The sequence below is a fragment of the Vespa crabro genome, chromosome 3 (genome assembly GCF_910589235.1).
Source record: "Vespa crabro chromosome 3, iyVesCrab1.2, whole genome shotgun sequence".
Lineage (NCBI taxonomy): Eukaryota > Metazoa > Arthropoda > Insecta > Hymenoptera > Vespidae > Vespa > Vespa crabro.
The window spans coordinates 2,001,598-2,025,284 of record NC_060957.1 but is presented as its reverse complement, the minus strand read 5'-3'; the positions used below and the strand labels follow the sequence as shown (position 1 = coordinate 2,025,284).

The window sequence follows — 23,687 nt, the reverse complement described above, 5'->3', positions numbered from 1 at the left end:
ATTCTCATATACATTAATATCTTCAATATTTTTTAATAATCGATCGATCGTTTCAATCATATTGAAATTTATTTTATTTCATTTATAGAAATAATCATATCATGTTGTTTCGAAATAACAAGAATTTTTTATTCATATTAATAATTAATATTAAAAGATATTTCAAATGATAGAAACTTTCCCTTTGACTCATTCTGTATGTTAGGAACATATAATAGGTTACACCAGGAAACACGTACACGTTCAGATTGATCTATCAATAACGGTAGCCCGGGATCTATTCGACTGTCATTCGGATATCGCGGGTGGTTTATCTCGTCTGGCGAAGTTGATTATTTGCTTGGCATTTAGCGTAGTACGAAGTGAGTTCACATTGCTACCTCCTCCTCCTCCTCCTTCTCCTCCTCTCCTTGCCGCCTCTTGCCACCCAACACCCATCACCCATCATCTCCTCACTCTCACCCCTTCCTACCCTCCGAAGAGTATAGCAATAGCGATTGAGCTCGAATGGCTACTTCAGCACATTGCTCTCTTCGATCTCCTTGAATTAATTACCCTTAATAGTATTAGTTGCTCGGATTTCTACCATTTCGAGATACTAAACGAAAACGATCTAAGTTTGTTCCTCGTATTTGATATTAGCCTATATTAAAGATATAGCGTATTTAACTCACACACACACACACACATATATATTTTTCTTTATTATATTTTTTCTGTTTTCTTTGTATTCTTTTTTTTTTCTTTTTTTCTTTCTTTTTTTTTTAGAAAACTACGTAAAAGTAAACTCTTTTTCAGCAAATTTCTTTTCGGTTTCATATTATCTCTTTTTTGTTTTTTCCATAAATAATTTTACTCGGTATTGAACGTGAAAGAATCTATGTACATAAATATATACGTAAATAAGACTACAAACGTGTGTATGTGTGTATATGTTTGTATGGTATTAGTATTTATAATAAATTGCGTGGGAATTTCATATGAATAAAAAGAAAAAACAAAAAAAAAAGAAAAAACAAAAAATCAAAAAGAAATAAAAAAGAAGAGAGAGAGAGAGAGAGAGAGAGAGAGAGAGAGAGAAAGAAAGAAAATAAAGACACGCCACCATTAATAAGAATAATTCTAATGTGTGCTTTGCCCTACTTTTTCGAGCACAGACTGTTATTAGATCCGATCTATATATGTATGCAAGACCGGTCGCGTGTCACCTGTTATTTTTAGATTTAAACCATTGGCCGCCTTCATAATTGGAACTTTTACTCGTTAACTTTGATCGTATAGTGTCGTGTCTTCGAATCGACAAATTTTTATCTTTCATAGAGAGACCATAAGGCGAAAACATCAATATATTTTCAAAATGATCGTTGATAGGGTAAAAAGAAAATAGAAAAAAAAAAGAAGGGAAGAAAGAAAATAATATCGTGCTTTTAAATTTCGAAACGTCGTTTTCAAATTGATACAATCGTTCGTTCGAATGATATACGTTTAAAATAAAAAAAGAAAATCAACTTTCGAAGGAGAAAATGCAAAATGTACGCGACTCATTCACGAATGAAAACTGATCTACCACTACTACGGGTCACGTGACACGTAGTATTTTTTCTGCGCATTCCTATGTCGTCTTCTTCGTGGCCAGTTCTGGGAACTTGTCTGAACGAATTAAATACCTGCGCGCGCGCGCGCGCGTGTGTGTGTGTGTGTGTGTGTGTGTGTGTGTGTGTGTGCGCGCGTGCGTGCGTCCACGTGTATATGTGTACGTATGTGTACATATGTACAAATCAGTTGTCATCTCTCAACTAAACAAGTTTTCTTTTTAATTTATTTTTTAACGTCGTACGATCAATGATTAGGCTTTTAATGGATTACTTTTATTGGATTTGAAATAATTCGTATATAAATAGAAGCAAATAAAAAAAAAAATAGCAGACAGATAAAATAAATAAAATGTATATATAAGTAATATATTAAAAAGAATATATATATATATTTATTTATTTATTTATTTATATATAAATACGTAGATATATAAAAATATTAGTGTATAAATAACAGTTAAAAAAAAAGAACGAAAGTTGATGAATCATCATTTTTCCTTTTCTTTCAATTGGCTCTATATAGGGTAAACGACCTAGTTATTGAACGCTTAAGACCATAGTTCAAGAAAAATGTCATGTGACTATGTTCGACGTTTTTTTAACTTTGCCTGAGGGAACTATTATATTATCAAGGAAGATTAAAAGAATGCAGTAACGTAATATGGATTAAAAAAGAAATTAATTTTTAACTTTATAAAATTATAAAGATAAACAATAAAACGTTTATTAAATGGAAAATAAATTTAATTAATTTTTTGCATTTCGACAATTACTGTACAATGAAAAATAAACAGAAAATAAAAAGAATCACATATCATAATTTTTTTTTTATATATGTATGTGTATGTATATAAATATATAATAAATGCAATTAACGTAAAAAATGGCTCAATTAACCTTTTACCTTAATTATATTGCGTCAAAAATGTATTTTGACAATTAATGTAAAATTATAAATATAATAAAAAATTAAATATCATTTTATTTAATAATCATTTTATTTAATAATATCATTTACATAATTAAATTTAATATCATTATAAATATTTAGTTGCTTATTACTTATTACTAAAATAATATCTTTTGTGGCGAAATAAAATATAAAACTTTAATGAAAGGAGATTAATGTTCATTAACTAGAATACGTTGACTTTTATTTTTTATTTTTTTTAAACAAAGAAGAATAACTCTAAGAACTTAGATGAATCCAGAAGTTGATGAATTATTACATAGATAAGAGTGATAATCTGTTCAAAGACGGTTTTTTTTTTTTTTTATTTTATTTGTAAAATTAATGAACACTTAATGACATTTTTTGATTTTACTATAACATTTCAGAGTAAACAATACGCTTATTTCAAATGATTTTAAAGTAAACGTTAATGTTAATTGATAAATAATCAATCGTAGACGGTATTTTAAACAATGACAAAGAGAGCTTTCATTATTTATTTAAAGAAATTAAAAAACGAATTCATCCAGGCATTTTGAATTGAATCTGAATATTAACAATAAAGAACGAGGTATTTGATTAATTATTAGCCAATTTATATTAATTTTTTCATTGTTCATTATTTTTCTTTTTTTTTTATGAGTTCAGTAATTACGCTTCAAATAAATACCATTAATAGAACCACATTACCTTTGTATATTTTACATTAATAACGCACGTGTAATATAAACCAATACATATCGAAAATACATAAGAAATTAATACTTATAATTCACTTTTTTTCTTTTGATTAAAAAAAAAAAAAAGAATTATATGATGTAAAAAAAACTTATAGTATTACTTGCAGTTAGTAGACTATACTATTTATAACTTATACACAGTGAAACGTTTTAATATGAACAAACAATTAATTTTCTTACGAAACAATGTGATAAGACTTAAATATGTATATATATATATATATATATATATATATATATATGTGTGTGTATATATATATATATATATATATATATATATACACATGCACGTATATAATAGAGACAGAGATAGAAACAGAGAGAGAGAGAGAGAGAGAGAAAGAGAAAGAGAAAGAGAGAGAGAGAGATGATTTCATATACACAACTATATATACGTTATAGATGGTTAAATATATAGATATATTAATTGTAAATAAAAAAAAAAAAATAAAAAAAATAAAAATAAATAAAAATAATAAAAAGTAAACCGCAATGAAGAATGGAAAATAATAGCTTGAAAAAGAAAAGAGGCCGCATTATATATCGTTTTCATGAAATTGTCCTTGAACGGAAGCACAATCGATGCTTGTCTCTTTTTTGCTTGTTTCTCACGAGGGGTGCCCACACCGATCACTCTTCCATTCTCACTGGCATTACCGATGGAAATGTTGAAAAAAGAGATGTAGGCAATTATCATAGTAGGTCGATGAAGGTGACCCGAGTGTGTTCTATGGTAGACCGGAGATTGTACATCGGAATTATAGGCCTCTGGCACGCCATCTTAAAGTGTATTTCACGGTAACCACCTTCGTTAACGCCCGAGCTGTAGCGTTACTTAACGAGCTAACGCTCGATAATAAATTACTCTTACGAGTGACTAGAATCATTGTAGGAATCTACGACAGCAATTAACGTACTCTTCTCTCTCCGTATATGAGGAAGTGTTTTTCTTTTTTCTTCTTTCGCCCCTTTTTCTTTTTCCTTTTTTCTTTTTTCTTTCGTTCACGAAGTTCTGTATCCGTCTATCGAAGTTTTGCTAGAGCTATAAATATTATTAGATTTACGCAAAAGTTTTGTTCATACGGTTCAGAATTATTTTTAAATATATATATATATATATATATATATATATATATATATATATTTAATAATATATATATATATATATTATTTTTAATAATATATTTTTTGGAATTATTTTCAATTATTTGGAAATAAAAATTAATTTTTGCTTCTCAAACGTTTTCAATTATTTCCAAATAATTTATAACTGTGTTTAATTGTTTTCGCGTAAAACTAATTTTTTCAAATAATTTTTAAATAAAAGAGCAATTAAACAAATAAAACTTTTCGATAGACCTAATGTATATATGTACATATGTATATTTATTTTTATAGAGAGTTAAAGATCTATTTTTTCTTTTATTTTCTTTTATTTTATCAATAACGATCGATAATTGTGAGTATCTTAAAAGTTGTTAGCTTCGTTTCAAAATTTGGAATTTTTTTTCTGTAATATATAAATTTCATTGTTTAAGTTAAACGAATCTTAAAATGAAAAGTAAAATGAAAAAAAAAAGAAAAGACACGAACTTTTCAAATAGTCCTTGTATTTCGAGTCATTTTATTTTTCGTAAATTTTTTCTAAAATTTAACAGAGAACTGCATGTTCAGAGTTGAAAGTTATTACTTTCTTTATTATTAGTAGATACATTATGAAGTTAATTAGAATAATCGTTCTACTTCATTGATCAGTACCGACATCATTAATTTGATGTACTTGGTATTTTATGAAGTTGTTGATTAGTTAGTCGATCATGTTTGTTCGTAGGTCATCAGATTAGTGTCAGATGATTAATTTTACCTACTTTCTATAGTATGGATTTAATCATTATAATCATTTTATTTCACGTCTCATATAATATAAGTTGTGAATTATTATGAATAGATATTCTCTCGTTATCGTTAAATACTTTATTTAACAATTAATTATTTTGGCAGTTGCTTTGAGAATCGACTTTCATTTAGTGAAGTATAAATTTTATTATTATTATTATTATTATTATTATTATTATTATTATTATTATTATTATTATTATTATTATTATTATTATTATCATTTATTACTTTTTTGTTTTAAGCTTCTTTGACAATCATTTATATATTTTTCGTAAAGCATAAAGTTGAGAAATGAAATAAATATTATTAATAAGCAAAATGATTTCATAGTAACTAAAACGAACATCATTTTAATTTCGATTTAATATGTGAAACGTTTAAATTAATCAATAACTTTAAATTTCCTGATTAGACTTTAATTATAAAATATCTAATTTAGAAAAAAATATTTAAAAAAGATTTTTAAATGCTATAGAAATTATCAAAACATTATCTTAATATCTGTACACATACACATAGAAATAAGAAGAGAGAGAGAGAGAGAGAGAGAGAGAGAGAGAGAGAGAGAGAGAGAAATATATGTATATATAAAATATCAAGAATAATTCAAAATATATGGAACGATTGTTATCAAATCGATTGAAAATTTATCGGGAGATTAATCGGATTAAACTTTTTATTACGATCGATAAGATCGCATTAAAGTTTATAACTTGGACTTCGTTTTCTTGCAGAGTTATTGTTATCCTTCCTCGTCACACTTCGTCCTTGTTTGACAGTTTCTCTTTAGCGTGAAAATAACATTGTACTTATATGCACTGTCATGCGCTAGCTGTGGCCTTTCCAAAAGTAAACTTTCCGCATGCGGCATTAAAACACGATCTTTATCGTTGTTCGTAGTCACGTTGTGTTTTAACAAAATATGTATGTATATCTCTATATATTCGCATAAGTATGAATGGAGGAACGCATTGTTTGAACTTTTCTTTCTCTCTCTCTCTCTCTCTCTCTCCCCCTACCTTTTCCTCTCCTTCTCACTCTTCCTCTCACTCTTCCCTTACCTCTTTCTGTGTCTTTTTTTTTCTCTCTCTCTCTCTCTCTCTCTCTTTCTCTCTCTCTCTCTCTCTCTCTCTCTCTCTTTAGCAAGTTCCAAAGGATATTTTTATACGCTATGCACAGAGGACGTTCGTAACCTTGATCAATAGACAATATGCGTAGTTGTGAATACGATGTTATTCTTGTCAGTAGTAGAGTAACCATTACTACCAGCTAAAATACAAACGTTATGTTTTGCGATATCTAGGGAAAAGGAATCGATAAGTACGAACGACAGCTTTCCTTTTTTTTTTCTTCTTCTTCTTCCTTCTACCCCGGCTAATGGCTCTTTGAAGCTCGTGTATATATATAAATACTTATCTACACATTGTACGTATATATATATGTATATATACATATAGATAATATCATAGGAAAGTTAAAAATTAAGTCAAACGAAAGAGGAAGTATTATTCGTTTATACGGCGATCATTTTTGAAGCAGATGGAAAAGAATTTTGAAGAAAGCATTTATATAATCTTTTTTTATTTTTTATAATTAATTAAATCGTTCGATGTTCTATCATATATTTTTATTATTTATTGAATAACCGTTTTGGAATTAGTTCTATTTTCTCTTTATATATATATATATATTAAAATTTGTATCAAAGAAGGAAATGATTGTTGTAACAATCATTATAGTAAACAAAAGGCTACTTTTTTCCTATATAAATGTTTATACAAAATATATATATTATAATAAAATGATAGTTTTGTAAACTACAATGAACTTTACTGTTTGAGTAATCAATATCGAACTATTGAAACAAATGTTCCTATGATATTTTAAATTAATTGTATAAAAAATTGAATGTCAATTTGCAATGTTGAAATTTCTTGGAAAATTCTTTTTTATATGCATTAAAATTCGTTTCAAACAAGGAAACTATTGTCATTGAATCAACAAAAAACTACTTTTCTTCTTTCTAAATGTTTGTATAAAAATATATATATATATATATATATCATAATAAAATATTACTTTTGTAAATTGCAACGAGCTTTATTATTTTGGTAATCAATTTCGAATTGTTGAATCGAACATTCTTGTACTATCTTAAAATTATGCACATGTAGTATCGGTATGCAAGTTTTTTTCTTTTTTTTTTCTTTTTTCTTTTTTACAAATTAGAGCAATTCAAAAAAAAAGAATTATAGAGAATTATAACGGGAAACGTTATATCCTTTTAATCCTTCTGTAAAAATTAATTCCTTTATTTCTTTGCTTTCTCTTTTTTTCCATCAAAATAGTTCCACGTACAAATGAAGATAATCTCGTATGAAAAATTCTGTAAAAAAAAAAAAAAGTATATCAAGTCAGACACAGATATAAATTCATTGAGATATACGAGCGCTTAGATTAGAGTAATGTAATATCAAGAAAAACGCTTTTAAAGTTTAAGAGTAAGATGAAAACGATGGCATACATTTCCATGATGATTGCTACAACTACATTATTAGTTCGAATTTCGATATAATAATTTAAATCTGGTATTTATTCGGTTAGTATTTTTAAACATTTGATTCGGTATTTTAAATAAATAATCAATATTTATAATAAAATATTAATACGTAATATATGTGACTCTACATATAACACCATAACATTATATATAACATATTTAATTATTTATACTGATCAAGATATTTATAAACATACACAGATATATATATATATATATATATATATATATATATATATCTACAGATATATATATTTTATCTACTGAACATGTATTTTACAAAATACATACCATTTATAAATAAAAATATTTATCAAATAAATAAAATTGATAATTTAAATGAATGTATTATTGAAATTGAAGACATTAATAGAATACAAAAGAAAAAGAAAAAAAATTCGATTAGTTTAAATCGTTACAATGTCATATCCGTTTAATGACGTCTTTACTTACTGTATGTCCTTCGATGATAAAGACACGAAAGATATAATAGAGCCAATTATTATTATTCTTTTGCATATTATTCTCTGAATGAACATCGTCGCGTTAGATATAGTCGGACATTTAAACACATCGCATGTGCAACCTACCATGGAACGTTCAATTATACAAATTGGATATATGCAAATTGCGACTATATACTATATATCCATCCATATATGTGCATATGTATATATGTATTTGAAATACACTTTCCCTAACTGCTTCGATATGGTTACAAAATAGGATTTATTATTTAACCGTTGAAACGATAAGAAGTATGTTATCGTTGAACGGTACAGATCGGAATAAAGAAAGTCGTTAACGATATATTCTTGCGATTATCTATTTATCTATATTCTCTATAACGTGTCTATATACTTGAACAGTCATGTACTATTCTCACGTTTTTGTTCTGTCTAAGCGTTTGAACATATATTATCCATTAGACAATATTAGCATTAATTCTTTGCAATTGATTTGTTATTTGTCTATCTCTCTTTATGTTCCTTCAAAGAACGAATTTATTGAATCTGATGATAATTAAGAATTAAACGTTTATTTATAATCATTAATAAATTTTAACTTTACGTAGATTTATGGTTGTAATAGAAAACCGTAAAATATCTACTTATATACCTACACATATAAACACACACACATACACACATATATTTTCTTCTTTATAACAGCAAAAATATTTTCCTCTAATTATAATTACAATTTGCGATATTTATATCGAAGAAATCATGTTACACTTATATTTTCGAAAAATATTTATCGAATTTCATTGGCTAAATTACATATTTTCGTAGGGAATAAAAATAAATTCGCGTGAATAAATTCGTATAAAAATTGTTTTTATCCATAAAATATTCGCGTATATAGCTATCATGCGTGAAAAAAAAAGAGAAAAAATAAACAAAAAGAAAAAAATAAAGTAAAAAACAACAATTTTGTTTTAGGTTCATGGTGGTATTGGTGTGCCTCATATTTAGTGTATTGTCAACGATAGATCAATACAGTAACTTCGCGAACGAAACTCTGTTTTGGATGGTAAGTTAATAAATGTAATAATTAATCTTCGAATACGAGTATATTATCATTTTAAAATAAAGAAACTTTGAGTATATTATCATTTTACCGAGCTAATTATTATCCATAAATTCGCATACTTTTTCTTTTCTTCTTCTTTTCTTTTAGTTTCTTTTTTTTCTTTCTTCCTCTTTTTAAAGGAAATCGGCCAAGGTTCACCTACTTTAATATCAATCCGTCGTAATTGAGTTGCAATATTTAAAAGAGAAATTTCCTCGATGGATCTTTCTTATTTTATATGCCATGTCCCATATTTGAATTTAATGACTGGCTAATGGACGAGAGCGTTATTTAAAACAGATTCTTTTCAATTTTTCACATTGTCACGCTAGGCGATAATCACTCTGTATGATATACAAATAATAAAAGATATTAATGAAAGGAGAGAAAGTTATAAGTATATAATAAATAAAAAACATAATGAATTTTTTCTTTTTTAACATTATATTTTCAATCTGTCTTTAATCAGTACTTTTAATAAATTCGAGAGAATAAAAATTATATACGTTTATATGATAATATAAATTATATATATTTAAGTTCAACAAATCAATTTCATGCGTTTTTATTATTTCGCGTAATTTTATTTATAACAATTTATATCAAATTATAATATCCTAAATGAAATAATTAAATATACTTGATATATAATTAATCTTCTTATATATTTTTTAGATTTGAATTCCATAAATGTCCTATATTCGTTTTATAATTATTCTTAGACTATCATTATTTTGTAAATAATTATTTCTTTCAAAATTAATTATTATCTGTTAACTAATATCTGTTTATTATCTTCGATAATATTTCTATCCAATGATTTATTATTCTTCGATATAGAGCATAACGAGATTTATTTATAATTTTAATAAATGGAAGTTTTAATATGTATTCATCGTTTTTTTTTCTTTTTTTTTTTTTTTTTTTTTTTATCTAAAATTAAATCTACCAACAAGTCCTCTTCGTAGTATAAATGGAAAAGGATTAATGATAAATTTCTATAATGTATATTAATATTTAATTACCAAATATATAATAATTTCCATTAGAAAAAAGAAACAAAAGAAAAAGGAGAAGAAAAATATGACCGACTTATACTCACTTTTATATAGAACCTTTTGAATTTATTTATGAGGGATGGAGAAAGAAAGCAGAAAGAAAAAAGTAAAAAAAAAAAAAAAGAAAAAGAAAAGGAAGAAAGAAAGAAAGTAAATAACTCATTCTCTATTAAAAACTTTAAATTCATTCAGTGTTAAAAACTTTTCGTTAGATCTAATATTTACATTAGGTTATTATGAAATGGCTTAAGGTTATCATACCGAATATTATTAATTATTTCTTTATTAGGAAATATGTTTGGTGGTGTTCTTTGGTGTGGAATACTTGGTCCGTCTATGGAGTGCGGGTTGCAGATCAAAATACATGGGATGCTGCGGGCGGTTGCGATTCATACGAAAGCCGATTTGTATTATAGGTGAGTACTAAACGTAAATGAATTCTCTGTCGGTTTCTATCTTCTATTCGTCTCACTTACATTCAAATCTCTCTCTCTCTCTCTCTCTCTTTCTCTCTCTTTCCCTCTGTCTATCTATCTCTCTCAGGACAAGCATCGTCGCATTGCGCATTGTCGTTCGAATCGAGTCGTTAGCATAGCATTCAACTAATCTGATATGTTCCCTGTCGTACATAAGTAAGTTCGACGTAATGATATCTCCATTCAGAGAAATGTAGGAGTTCGATTCTCAGAACGTCGAAAATCAATTTGGAGCAAGAATCCACGAAACAATCTCTCTCTCTCTCTCTCTCTCTCTCGCCCTCTCTCTCTCTCTCTTTCTCTCTCTCTCTTTCTCTCTCTCTCTCTCTCTCTCTCTGTCTGCCTGCCTGTCTGTCTGTCTGTCTGTCTGTCTGTCTGTCTGTCTGCCTGTATGTTTATCTATCTATGTGTCTATCTATCTATCTATCTATCTCTTTCATTTACTCTGTTGAAATTAGGGAAAACGATTAAGTGGTCGAGTCAACGTTAATGCCAAAGAGATAATTAACTATGTTATCTAACATAGATGTACGCGAGGTTTCTCTGTGTATACGCATTATCTGCATCGTTGTTTTCTTTTTTCTTTTTTTTTATTCTTTTTTTTTTTTTTGTCAAAATCACGAAAGAAAGTTCTTTAATTTGCTTAATTCGAAATCTAATTAAGATTCAAAGAAAAAGAGATCTATCCGGAGAGATAAAACAAGCTCGTTACCGAACTTTACCAAATTTTGCTTTTGATTGGATTTCGGATTATCTTTTTTCTTTTTTTTTTGTTTTTTTTGTTTTGTTTTCCCTGAAGCTCTTCGAACGATCAACAATTCGTTTTTCGAATCGATTCACAGAAAAAGAAATTGTGTCAATGATTAAATAAATATTCTGACTATTCCTGGATTAACTGAGAGATAGATAGTTTGAGTGGGAATGATGATGGAGAACGGGGGAAAGAGAGAGAGAGAGAGAGAGAGAGAGAGAGAGAGAGCAATGACGTATATTGAACTAAACGAAACAGTTTCGGATTTAAAGAAGAAAATGAATACTTCTCGCTTGTTAAACGGCTAATAATAATCAAGGTGGAATATTAATTGGATATACTGTGTGCATGTTTGTTTGTACATCGTGTGCGTATTGATCGATAATACAACGATTTTGATTAATTAACTCGAAATATCTTGGAAATGAATCAACTCCATTTGCATACTCTTCTCTCCGTCTTTCTCTTTTACTCATTTTTGAGATCAAAATGAAACCAGTTATTACAATTGATTCGAGTGATTGCTCGTTTGAAATTATTAGGGCGAATGCTATGAAGAAAATTTGACCGAATTTCGTACTCCTCTAATGGCAATACGGTAATTTACAATGGTATCTAATGGAAAATAATATTATGATTGAATATTGTACGTCTTCTTCTTCTTCTCAATAATATTAACGATGATTCTTTTTATTAATTCTGTTTTGTTTCGTTTCTTTTTTTTTTCCTTTAATATCGCAGATTTAATCGTTGTGGTGGCATCCATGGTGGTTCTTTCGGTGGGCAGCAATGGTCAGGTTTTCGCAACTTCCGCCATAAGGGGAATAAGATTTTTGCAAATATTGCGGATGCTTCATGTCGATCGTCAAGGTGGCACGTGGCGACTTCTCGGATCAGTTGTCTTTATTCATCGTCAAGTGAGTAAGAGCTAAATATAAAGTGAATGTTTAAAAAGATATTTAACCATAGTTGTGTCTACGGGATGTAGAATATCTCAGACCAACTTTGAGCACATTTAAATAATTTACGCATTGCATGATTCATGAATTTTTTTTGTGACAAAATTGACAATGCGTTTTCAAATGATTGTAATTCCCTACTGATTTTTATTCCCGAGCTTTCAAAAAATTTACAGTATTTTTTCGTGTCAAAATTATTTATTCTGTATAAACAGACAGCTGTTCAAAGTGCCTAGGATGTGGTGCACCCCAAGTGCACAACTTGAAATTATTTTGAGATGTGCACAATTATGAGTTAAAAAGAAATATACAGAAATGTAATAGAAAAATTACATAATCATTTTTAATTTGTAATTTAATTCGAAGAACTAAATTGTTACACTTACTTTATGTTGTCCATTAAACCTTTTGTTATCACGGCCGACAAAAATCACCCGTCACGAAATCTTTTTTGCATATCACGGTCGACTAAAATCGCTTGCTACGAAATCTTTCTCGCATACTACGGTCAACTAAAGTCGCTTATCACGAAATTTTCCTCACATATCGCGGCCAACTAAAATCGCTTGTCAAGAAATCTTTTTCGCTTATCACGACCGATTAAAGTTGCTCATTACGAAAATCAATGAAGAAAGATCAGATCAAGTGGAGGAAGTAATTATTAATAAAAAAAAAAAAAAGTATATTGATTGAATTATAAGTGGACGATTTATGATCGGCGGGAAAATTAAATCACGATCTATAATCTTATGATACGGGAGCCGATTTTGCGAGAGCGATTAGACGATCAAAATCGTATTAAACTACATCAAATATTAATATATAGGTATGTTTTAATTATGTAACCAAATTATTTTTTATATAAACCATTAATTCTCATCATAATTCGTTGCAAAGTATTGATTTATATATATATATATATATATATATATATATATATATATATATATATATATATATAAAGGAAAAAGGAAAAGGAATTATTTATAAAAGAAATGAAATTAATTGGCTTAATTAAAAGAGAGAAAGGGGGGAGAGAGAGAGAAAGAGAGAGAAGAGACGAATAAGTTGATTAAAATGTTTACGTTTGTTCCGATCTTTGCTATAGTGTATCAAGTTTGACCGTAACATTTTCGAACATGTTTTCTGGCGCATATACAAAGAAAAAATATATCACGTATAAATTATCCTGTCCGTCGCAATTGCTCTTGGCAAGAAAGTGTAATGAGATAAGAAAAAGCGGAACCTCAACTTAATTTATTTCTATCTCGCGAACAAACACGAGACGCCATTGAGATTCGGTAGAAAACGGCAGGAAGATAAATCGTTCCGTGCATTTTAATGATTTTCTTTCCTATTTCTATCCTTATTACTCCAAACGCCGTCTTACGGACGAAAAGAACGATTCGATTTTCTCTCGAATTTCAATTATCTTTTTACTTTTTTTTTTTTTCTTTTATTTTTTTCTTTTCTCTTTTTTTTTTACAGGAGCTGATCACGACGCTATACATCGGGTTCCTAGGTCTTATTTTCAGCAGTTACTTCGTGTACCTTGCCGAAAAAGATGCTGTCGGGCCCGATGGAAAGACAGACTTTTCTAGTTACGCTGATGCACTTTGGTGGGGTGTGGTACGTTTCTAATATATAAATAAAATAATAATTAAAACAACAACAATAATAAATAAAAGAATTTCAACAAATTTCAGATTAAAAAATATATTCGATCTGTTCTTTATATAACAAAAAATTTTTTATATATCTAAATATAATAACAATAAAATAAAAAAGTTATCGTATTAAAAATAATTTTATAAAGTATATATACATACATACATACATACATATAAAGAAAAAGAGTTTAAACAAATGTTGAGATTTGAAAGATAACATGTTTTATCTGCACTCTGTCTAACAATAATCTTTATATTACATATTATTAATTATAATAAAATAAAAAAATTAATCGTATTAGAAATAATAAAAAAAGAAAAAGAGGTATACGATCTATAAATAGGGAGATATACGAACAAAATAAGAAAGAAATTCTCTCTTCAAAAATAAGTTATATCTCTCTAATTATTTTTTTTTTCTTATCATATTTCAAATTTCGAATTTGTTGTGCGAGCGTGTAGAGGAGACGATGAATGTTGCGTTTTCGCGTGTGTTAAAGGACAGAAAGGGAAATGCATCTCTGTTCGTGGTCACGTCATCATGCATTAGAACGAAACAAGCCAAATCCCTTTATATCATATTGTTGATAGTTACCGTATAACGCTCGGACCTATGTCGAATACATATTGCGTACCAATTAATCCTCGCCCGGTTGACTTTCAAAACGAATGACGCAATATCTGTAATCGATAATTTTCAAGTAATTGGATAATGTAAAAAAGAAATAGAAAACAAGAAAAAATTATAATGATAATAATAATAACAATGATAACGATATTCGATTTAAAAAATATTAATTCTTTTATAAAATCAGATAACTTTGAAGTCATACAAATTTTATAACTGTACTTCATTGAGCTTTCCTTTCATTTTATCAAAACAAAATTAATTATCACTTTATATCAGATTTATTTCAATATAATTTATATTTCGTATAAATTAAATATACAGGGTAGAACATATAAATCGGAGCAAGTAAATGTCTCTGTTGTTTATGGTGTTTTTTTTCTTTTTTTTTTTTTTTTTTTTTTTTTTTTTTTGAAAGATATTCTTTCCTTTTAAGACTTTTCGAGATAATAATTATTTTTTAATGGAATCATATATATTTTTTAATGCATTTGTCATTGCAAACTCGACATCCTCTATTAAAAAAAGTATTAACTCATATATGATTAATAACTTAGTACATTTTAATAAATGTGTACATGGTTTCTCTTAGCAATATTATAATTAAAATATCTATTAACTAAACTAATCTAAACTAATTAATTTTTTTTCTTTTTTTTTTTCTTTTTTTTTTTAATATAAATAGTTTAATATCTTTTTATACAGAATTACAAGATGGATCGACCAACGTAATAAAAAGTATATGATTCCATTTAAAAAAAAAGTAGTAATCACTTCGATATCTCTTTAAAAAAAAAATGATATCTGAAAAAAATTGTTTTGTCAGCTACATACATCTATTCAAGTAATATGACTTTGTCCAAAGGATTTTTTCTATAAAATCATAAATAACGAAGATATTTACTGGCATAAACGCAACACCCTCTATATTATACAAGATGGAGCGAAAACTTTGTCCATCCGAAATATTTCTATTATTTATAAAAATATGGGAAAAATTATTTTATAGGAAACTTGAATGACATGGAGGGAGATATAACATAAATAGATTTTATGTAGGTGTATTAGACATAGAGAAGATTTCAATGTTATCTTCTTCTTTTTTTATTGCTAAATGCAATGTTATATATATATATATATATATGTATATCTTATATATAAAATATATATATATATATATATATTTGTTATATGTATATTTGTTATATGTATATATATGAACATACCATTATTATTTTCGAATGCATGGAACTGCAATGTTATCATCATTGGATATATTCTAGGAAATTGTCATTTTTATATAAATAAAACTTATTTTTACGCAAGGACAAGGTTACATTATATAGTAATAATTACTTAGAGCAATATAAGCATTATAGCAATGTATAATATTGCATATCTCATTATCCATTGATCATTCAGACAAGTAAATCGTGATAATCAAGAGAAACGTTACTTTGTATACTTCATCCAAATTGACTTATAAAAGGTGAATAATCAATTTCGTGATTAGATCGTTCTCGAAATTTAATCCCATTAGATTTCTTTCTCCTTGGTGCACTCAAAAATATGGTCTATCAAGAAATACCGATTAAACCAAAAAATATGCGACAACGAATTACTGCAGCATTTCTAAAATAAAAAAAAAGAAAGATTGTAACTTTGCATCGATACAAATGATCAAACAGCACCTTAAGACATCTTCTTTAATATAAAAAAAATTGTATTTTATCGTTGTATTTGATCCTTTGAATGACGTTTAACGCTCAGCGTACTGAAATCGCCACAATAGTGGCTATCATATGGTCATAAAAAATATGTATATAGCAACCCATATAAAAATGAAAAAGAAAGAGATGACGAATATGATCTCTTCTATGTCTACACCCACGTAAAAAGTATATACATTGTATAATGTTCTATTCCATACCATTTAAATTTCATACATTGTAATATTTTTCCATATTATAACAAAAAAACGGAAATATTTTAGGTCGTATATATATAAATAAATAAATATATATATATATATATATATATATATATATATATATATATAGGTATGTATGTATGTATGTATGTATGTATGTATGTATGTATGTATATGTGTATACGTATGTGTATGTAACATCACATTATGACATCACATTATGTCATTGTGATGTAGGAAAAAAAATTAATTAAATTATAGAGAAATAACGATTGTTTGATAATTAAAAATAATTAAATAACATTTTGATAATTAAAAATCTTGAAGATAAATTTAAAAAATTATTTACTACATTGACAGATAAATAGCCAGATGGATAGATAGATGTTTAGATAGATAGATAGGTAAAGAGAAATTTCTTTTAAAAGTCCATTTCTTTTTTTATTTTCTAGATCACCGTAACCACGATCGGTTATGGTGATACTGTCCCACAAACCTGGATGGGAAAAATCGTGGCATCGTGTTTCAGCGTGTTCGCCATATCCTTCTTCGCACTTCCAGCCGTGAGTTAAAATAAAAAAAAAAAAAAAAGAAAAGAAAAGAAATAGTAATAAAAATATCGAAAAGCAAGAATAATACATATAAACATACAATAATAGATCTATTACGAAGAAAATTTTTCGAAATAAATATAATCTCTTATATTTTATAATATTCCAATGATTACGTTCATTCGACATTACGTTTTCCAGGGTATACTTGGCTCCGGCTTCGCATTGAAAGTTCAACAAAAACAACGGCAGAAACACTTCAATCGACAGATACCGGCCGCGGCTATGTTAATACAGTGTCTGTGGAGGTGTTATGCCGCCGATAAAGCAATAAACAGTGTCGCTACGTGGAACATTTATATAAAGGATCCAACGCCAGCGGGACAACCATCGACGCCATTGGGAAAGGTAAGAGGATATTATCGAGTTTCTTTGTTCCTATGAAGGAAGTGTCAGTAGCTCTTATATACTAGCTGTTGACTGTTGATGTTCTTAGATGCTTAACGATGTTCTTGAACGTTGTACGATCGACCCATCGTAATGCGCGATTATCAAACATTTATTTTTATTATTATTATTATTATTATTATTATTATGATTATATTATTGTTATTATTATTACTATTATTATTATTATTATTTGATTGATTGATTGATTGATTGATTGGATCGTGGAAATATAAATAATAGGCCATTTCAAAAGTAATAAATTCTTTTCAGTCGTTTTAATATATCTCGATTTTATACTTGATCGTCATATCATTGTATTTCTTCGTAAATTTAATCATACGTTCGTCTTTTTCTTTTTCTTCTTTTTTTCACTGTTTTTTTTTTCTTTTTTTACTTTTCTTTTTATTAAATTAAGGACATTGACGATCTCGATGAACGAATTTTACTTTTTCTTAGCTTTTTATCGTACGTTTTACGATCCGATCCGATTCGATCCCTTCTATTCAGTTTTGTTCCGATCCGATTCGATTCGATTCGATTGGTTTGATGATAATTTGGCAGTGGATGGATGCAAACAGAGAATGTGGATTTCTGCTGTATGTTCTTCTACTTTTCTTTTCTTTTTCTTTTTTTTTTTTTTTTAATGTTTTTTTGATGTGCCGTTTGATAACGAAGTATATACATATTCATATATACTTGTTAAATATATATATATGTAGATATATATTTCGACCTGATTGTGTTGCTCGTTATTATTATAATTATTGATTATGTCCATGTTTTAATGCAATTGAAGACGTGCTTTTTGGAAGCTTGTATATTGGACTATTTAAATTTTCACGTAGATTTTTTTTCTTCTTTTTTTTCTTCTTCTTCTTCTTCTTATTCTTATTATTATTATTATTATTAAATTTCTTTTTTCTTGTTTTCTTTTTAACAAAGATTGCACTTCTCGTTTGATTCATTGTCGTGCATAATTAATTATATTTGAATTCGATGAATTTGTTCATGTAATTCGGTCTCAAGTTTTTATATGCGATCTTTGTTATCACTTATAGTTTGAATTTTGCGTTTTCTCATTTCATTTTATTTCATTTCACTTTATTTTATTTTATTTTCAATTTTTTTATCTTTTTTATTTTTTTTTTTATTTTTATTTTTATTTTTATTTTATAACATTCTTTTTTTGGACGCATCGCTACGATTCCCATTATTTCGGAATGCAAAAGTATTTGAGATACTATCGATGAATGTATTATATGCATACTTCATCATACTACTGGTCATAGATGAGAGATTATATTGTCAATTATTACTATTACTATTATTTATTATTATTCTTATTATTATTATTATTCTTTTATCAGCTCGTCATTTTTAACTTGACTCGACGAAGTATAATCAGAATTTATTAAATGGATGGATGGACTTAACGTTTCCTCGAACATCCTCGAAAAAAATTTCTTTGTTTTTGTTTTTTCTTTTTTCTTTCTTTCTTACTTACAAATAATTACTGCTTGAGAAAGTTAATAATCCGTTTGTTTTAATTCGTTTTTTCTTTTTCTATAATTAAACACACGAACAAACGTGTTCCTATTTTTCCAAAAGATAAAACTTGTCGTTGTTAATAATACGTAACTATTTACCACGTTCGAAATAAAACTAAATTTGATTAGCTATTACGATATTACGATAATACGATTAACGATACGATGACTTTAATATTCGCATAAATTGAGATCATTCTCTTCGTGTCTTTCTTTCTTTTTCCTTTTTTTTTTGCAATTATCAACAATAATAACAACAATCTCTATCATCAAAGCTTATGTTATAAACAATGAGAGACATAGTAGAACGTTGAATAAATCCGGCAGAACATCGATATATTTTATGGACATTAACGAATCGAGTGAGATCCAATTAACTGGCACATTTCTCCAATAAAATACGAGAATATAAGTACAGATATTTGCCGATAGATACGGCATGATTTTATATATATATATATATATTTTTTGTTTCTTTTTTTCTTCTACACGGGTACCACGAGACACGTACTATTATTACGTATTTATTCTTTCGTTGCATCTGCTGCCAAAATTTAAAAACATTCACCGTACGATAAAGTTTATTAAATTAACTTTTTAATTATTTAAAATTTTTTAATTATTTAAAATATGATCAGTAGTCACAACTGGAACGACGATGATTAAATGATTCCTGATATATTTCAGTTGATTTGTGTAAAGAAGATGGTATGTAAATGGTTTAGATTTTTTTCATATTTTTACTCTTTTGCATGTTTATTTTTTTCTTCTATTTTATATATTATATACATACATAATGTACATGCATATATACATGCATATATATATATATATATATATATATATATATATATATACATATATATATGTGTGTACATTTATTTATCTTTTTATCCACATGTATATATATACATACGTATACATGTATACATATATGATATTATATGCATATATATACGATATAAACACGTTTTATAACACGCTCGAATTTTTCTTCATATTTATATCTATAATTCACATAGTTATCACGAACATCCTCGATTTTATACACATATTTATTCGTTCGGGTCTCTTAATAAAGATACTTTGAGATTATGCATCGAATCGTGTTAATTTTTAAAAAAAGAAAAAAGATTAGAGACATGTATCCCGAGCTTTCAGGATTTATTTATTTTTATTTTTTTTTTCTTTCTGCTCAACGAAATTATCAAAAGCTCGGTTAACTTTATTCCTCGAACTACAACGAAGTTACAGCCTATGCAACACTTTTCTATCCGCACTTTGTGCATCAACCCCGTTCCAATTAATAAAGTATACGCTTTTATAAAGAAAAAAAAAACAGAAAAAAAAAACAGAAAAAAGGAAAAAGAAAAAAAGAGACCCGATTACTCGTGCGTGGTTTAATTTCCGATGAACGACCGCGACCGATCGCGGAAAAGAGAATTCTCGTGAAAATTTATCGAGAGGAAAAAAAGGTTAGGGGGGGGAGGGATAGAGGGATGATGGTTAGGTGCGGTAAAGTCATAATCGATCGAACAAAAATTTTTCACGTTTATCGCGGCTGTACATACATGCGCCCTCATAATAATTTCTGCACCTTTGAAGCTTAGTGTGACCGTTCGTTGTATCACGAATCGATGTTGTGCTTTTTTTTATGTAGAAAAAAAAATGAATAAATATAAAAACAAAAAAATAAATAAACTGAAAATGAGGGAACGTACGATGAAATTCATTTTTTTTACTTTCACTCTTCAAAAAAATTATATATTTATCAAAAAGTAAAACAATTAATTCGATATCTTTTTTCTTCTATTTATATTTATATTATTATATTATATTTTTTTTTTGTCATATATATATGTGTGTATATATATATTAATATAAGTAATATAGAATAGAAATCATATTATGTAAATAATTCTGATCTTCAAGAGGTAATTAATTTTACTTCGACATAATTGCGTCTATATAATTAGTACAAATATATTGAATTGACTTCAATGCATATCACGAATATGAGTGTTGAAATGATACTGGATGATTGAAAATAAATTTTTATCGTTCGTCCCTTCAGATATTCATGAGTGTATAAAAAGGATGAGGGATCTAGTTTGATCATAACATTTTTCTCTAATTGTTTGCATGATTTTATTGCTACCATAAACGTATGCGGTATGTGCATATATATATATATATATATATATATATATATATATGTATATATATATATGTTTATATATATGTTTTTTATATGCTTGTATGCTGTTTTTTCTTTTTTATTATTTGCATCAGCTTCCAAGCGCTATAGCTTTTCTACACGTATTTCTCAAGCACATCCGGCACTTTAGGGATTTTACGCTCGTCGCGTTACGTGAAATTTTACATTCATTTCCTTTTTTCTTATTGCATATATTCTTTTTTCTTTTTTTCTTGTTTCTTTTCTTTTTATTTCTTTTTTTTTCCTTTTCTTTTTGATACTTCTCTTTTTAATCCACGGTGTGATTTCACTTTTTTCATGTCGTTGCAATCGTTGTAATGTCGTTACGTATCTGATGCATAATTGATACAAAACTCGACGTTCTCGATTAGTTTTGTTTTCCTAACGAGTTTCCAAATGTCAAATTGTTTGCTCGGTAAATCAATTATTACAGATTTTCGCGAAAAACGCGAAACACGAAACTCATACGACCATTAATATTCATTTAGATTCTAGAAGTAAGTTTTCGAAATTCCTCCAATCAATTTTTAAGGAAACGTTCAAACAACGAACCTTATATGCATATACAATTTACGAGGAAACACGATATTTTTCACATTTTCTCCGTAAAGTATATTTTGATTGAATCGGCTTTTTTCGTATTTTTTTTTTTTCGAATTTTTCCGTCGATAAAAAAAAAAGAAAAAACTTTCGATCGAGCGTAAAATCCGCGATTTTACTACGACAGAGATTTATTCGTTCGATGGAAGAGAAAATGGACATAACAGAAAGAAAAGAAAAGAGATCTACACGCAAAGAGAGAAAAAAAAGAGAGAAATAGAAAGAGAGAGAGAGAGAGAGAGAGAGAGAGAGAGGAATAGAAAAAAGAAAAAATCTTCAAGCTTCTTCTCCTCCTCCTCCTCCTCCTCTTCTCTGGTATACCGGTGCTAATAACAGAGAGAGAGAGCGAGCGAGCGAGCGAGAGAGAGAGAAAGAGAGAAAGAGGGAGATGAAAAAGAAAGAGAAAGAAAGAGCCGGTGCTCACTTGTAGGGATAGTGCATGTTGTGTTCGACGTGTGTTGTAATGGGAGGGCACCGGGGGTTCAGTCTCTGATGATCCAGGTGGCAAAGAAGGCGAGCGTACTGAAGAGACGGAAATCTCGTAACCGGATGGATGTCCAGCAACAGCAACAGCAATCTTTACCACCAGTAACGATATCCGGTAGTATATCGGCCAGTGGCGGTGGTGCTGCTGCATCTCAAACCGATAATCAGCGTCTCGAGAACGAGGGAGATGTTGTATTTTATATGGAGGAACCTAAAGCGGGTACTCCTAATCGTGCCAGGCGTGACAATCGGTGAGTCCATCTTTTTTAATTTTTGGATTTTTTTTTTTTTTTACAGTTTCTTTTTTTATTCTATTATTTTATCTTCCTTAATATTCCAAAACTACGCTAGACATTTCGAAAATCTTTTCTTTGTTATTAACTAACATTAATATAATTGCTAGAATAGTTATTATTTATTAGTTATAATACTCTCGTTTATTATTAGACGGTCATTAGAAGATTTATTATTGATGTTATTAAAAAGAGTTTAGAGATCCGGATAGAAAATAGTATGGAAAATTATAGTTCGTTAAAACAAGCGAACGGATAGGTTAATTGATCCTAATTATATTTTATATCCTTTTTATATAAAGAAGATAATATATATTTTTATTGATATATTTTTTATTTAAATTTTAACGTCACAAATTTTTCCATTTTCTTATCAATGAACGATAGATGGTTTCTTTTTTTTTTTTTATTCGAGTTATCGTTAGTAAATTTTAATGCAACTAGTCGCGTATAAATTTTCGATAATTTATCCCGTTACATGATTGATCAATCTACAGCCAAGATCATATCAATATATTATCTTCTTTTTTTTCTTTTCTTTTCTTTTTTTTTTTTTTTTTGATATTTTTCTCTTTTCTTCTTCGACTCGATTCACCATAAATTAAGATTCCGTCGAGTAGCTGATTCAGCGCGAACGTAGACGCGTTCTTTCGACGTTGAATTTCAAATAGATGTAAAACGAGTATGGTAAATATAGTGATACGGGTTGTAGATAGGAAAAGATAGAGAGAGGGGTGAGAGGGTGGGAA

General features: G+C 27.9%; 1 protein-coding gene across 7 annotated transcripts in view; it reads left to right on the top strand.

The window, feature by feature from the left end:
* LOC124422729 (potassium voltage-gated channel subfamily KQT member 1) overlaps positions 1-23,687 on the top strand; it is a 51,240-nt gene that overhangs the window by 17,240 nt on the left and 10,313 nt on the right. For 5 of the 7 annotated variants that reach the window (XM_046959573.1, XM_046959570.1, XM_046959569.1 and 2 more), the window contains 8 exons: positions 9,192-9,282; positions 10,669-10,795; positions 12,348-12,523; positions 14,054-14,194; positions 17,246-17,356; positions 17,546-17,752; positions 20,029-20,049; positions 22,646-22,896. In XM_046959573.1, coding sequence (XP_046815529.1) covers positions 9,192-9,282; positions 10,669-10,795; positions 12,348-12,523; positions 14,054-14,194; positions 17,246-17,356; positions 17,546-17,752; positions 20,029-20,049; positions 22,646-22,896 — 1,125 coding nt within the window. The remainder of the gene's footprint in view (positions 1-9,191; positions 9,283-10,668; positions 10,796-12,347; positions 12,524-14,053; positions 14,195-17,245; positions 17,357-17,545; positions 17,753-20,028; positions 20,050-22,645; positions 22,897-23,687) is intronic. The other 2 variants (XM_046959575.1, XM_046959574.1) reach the window with 2 other exon arrangements.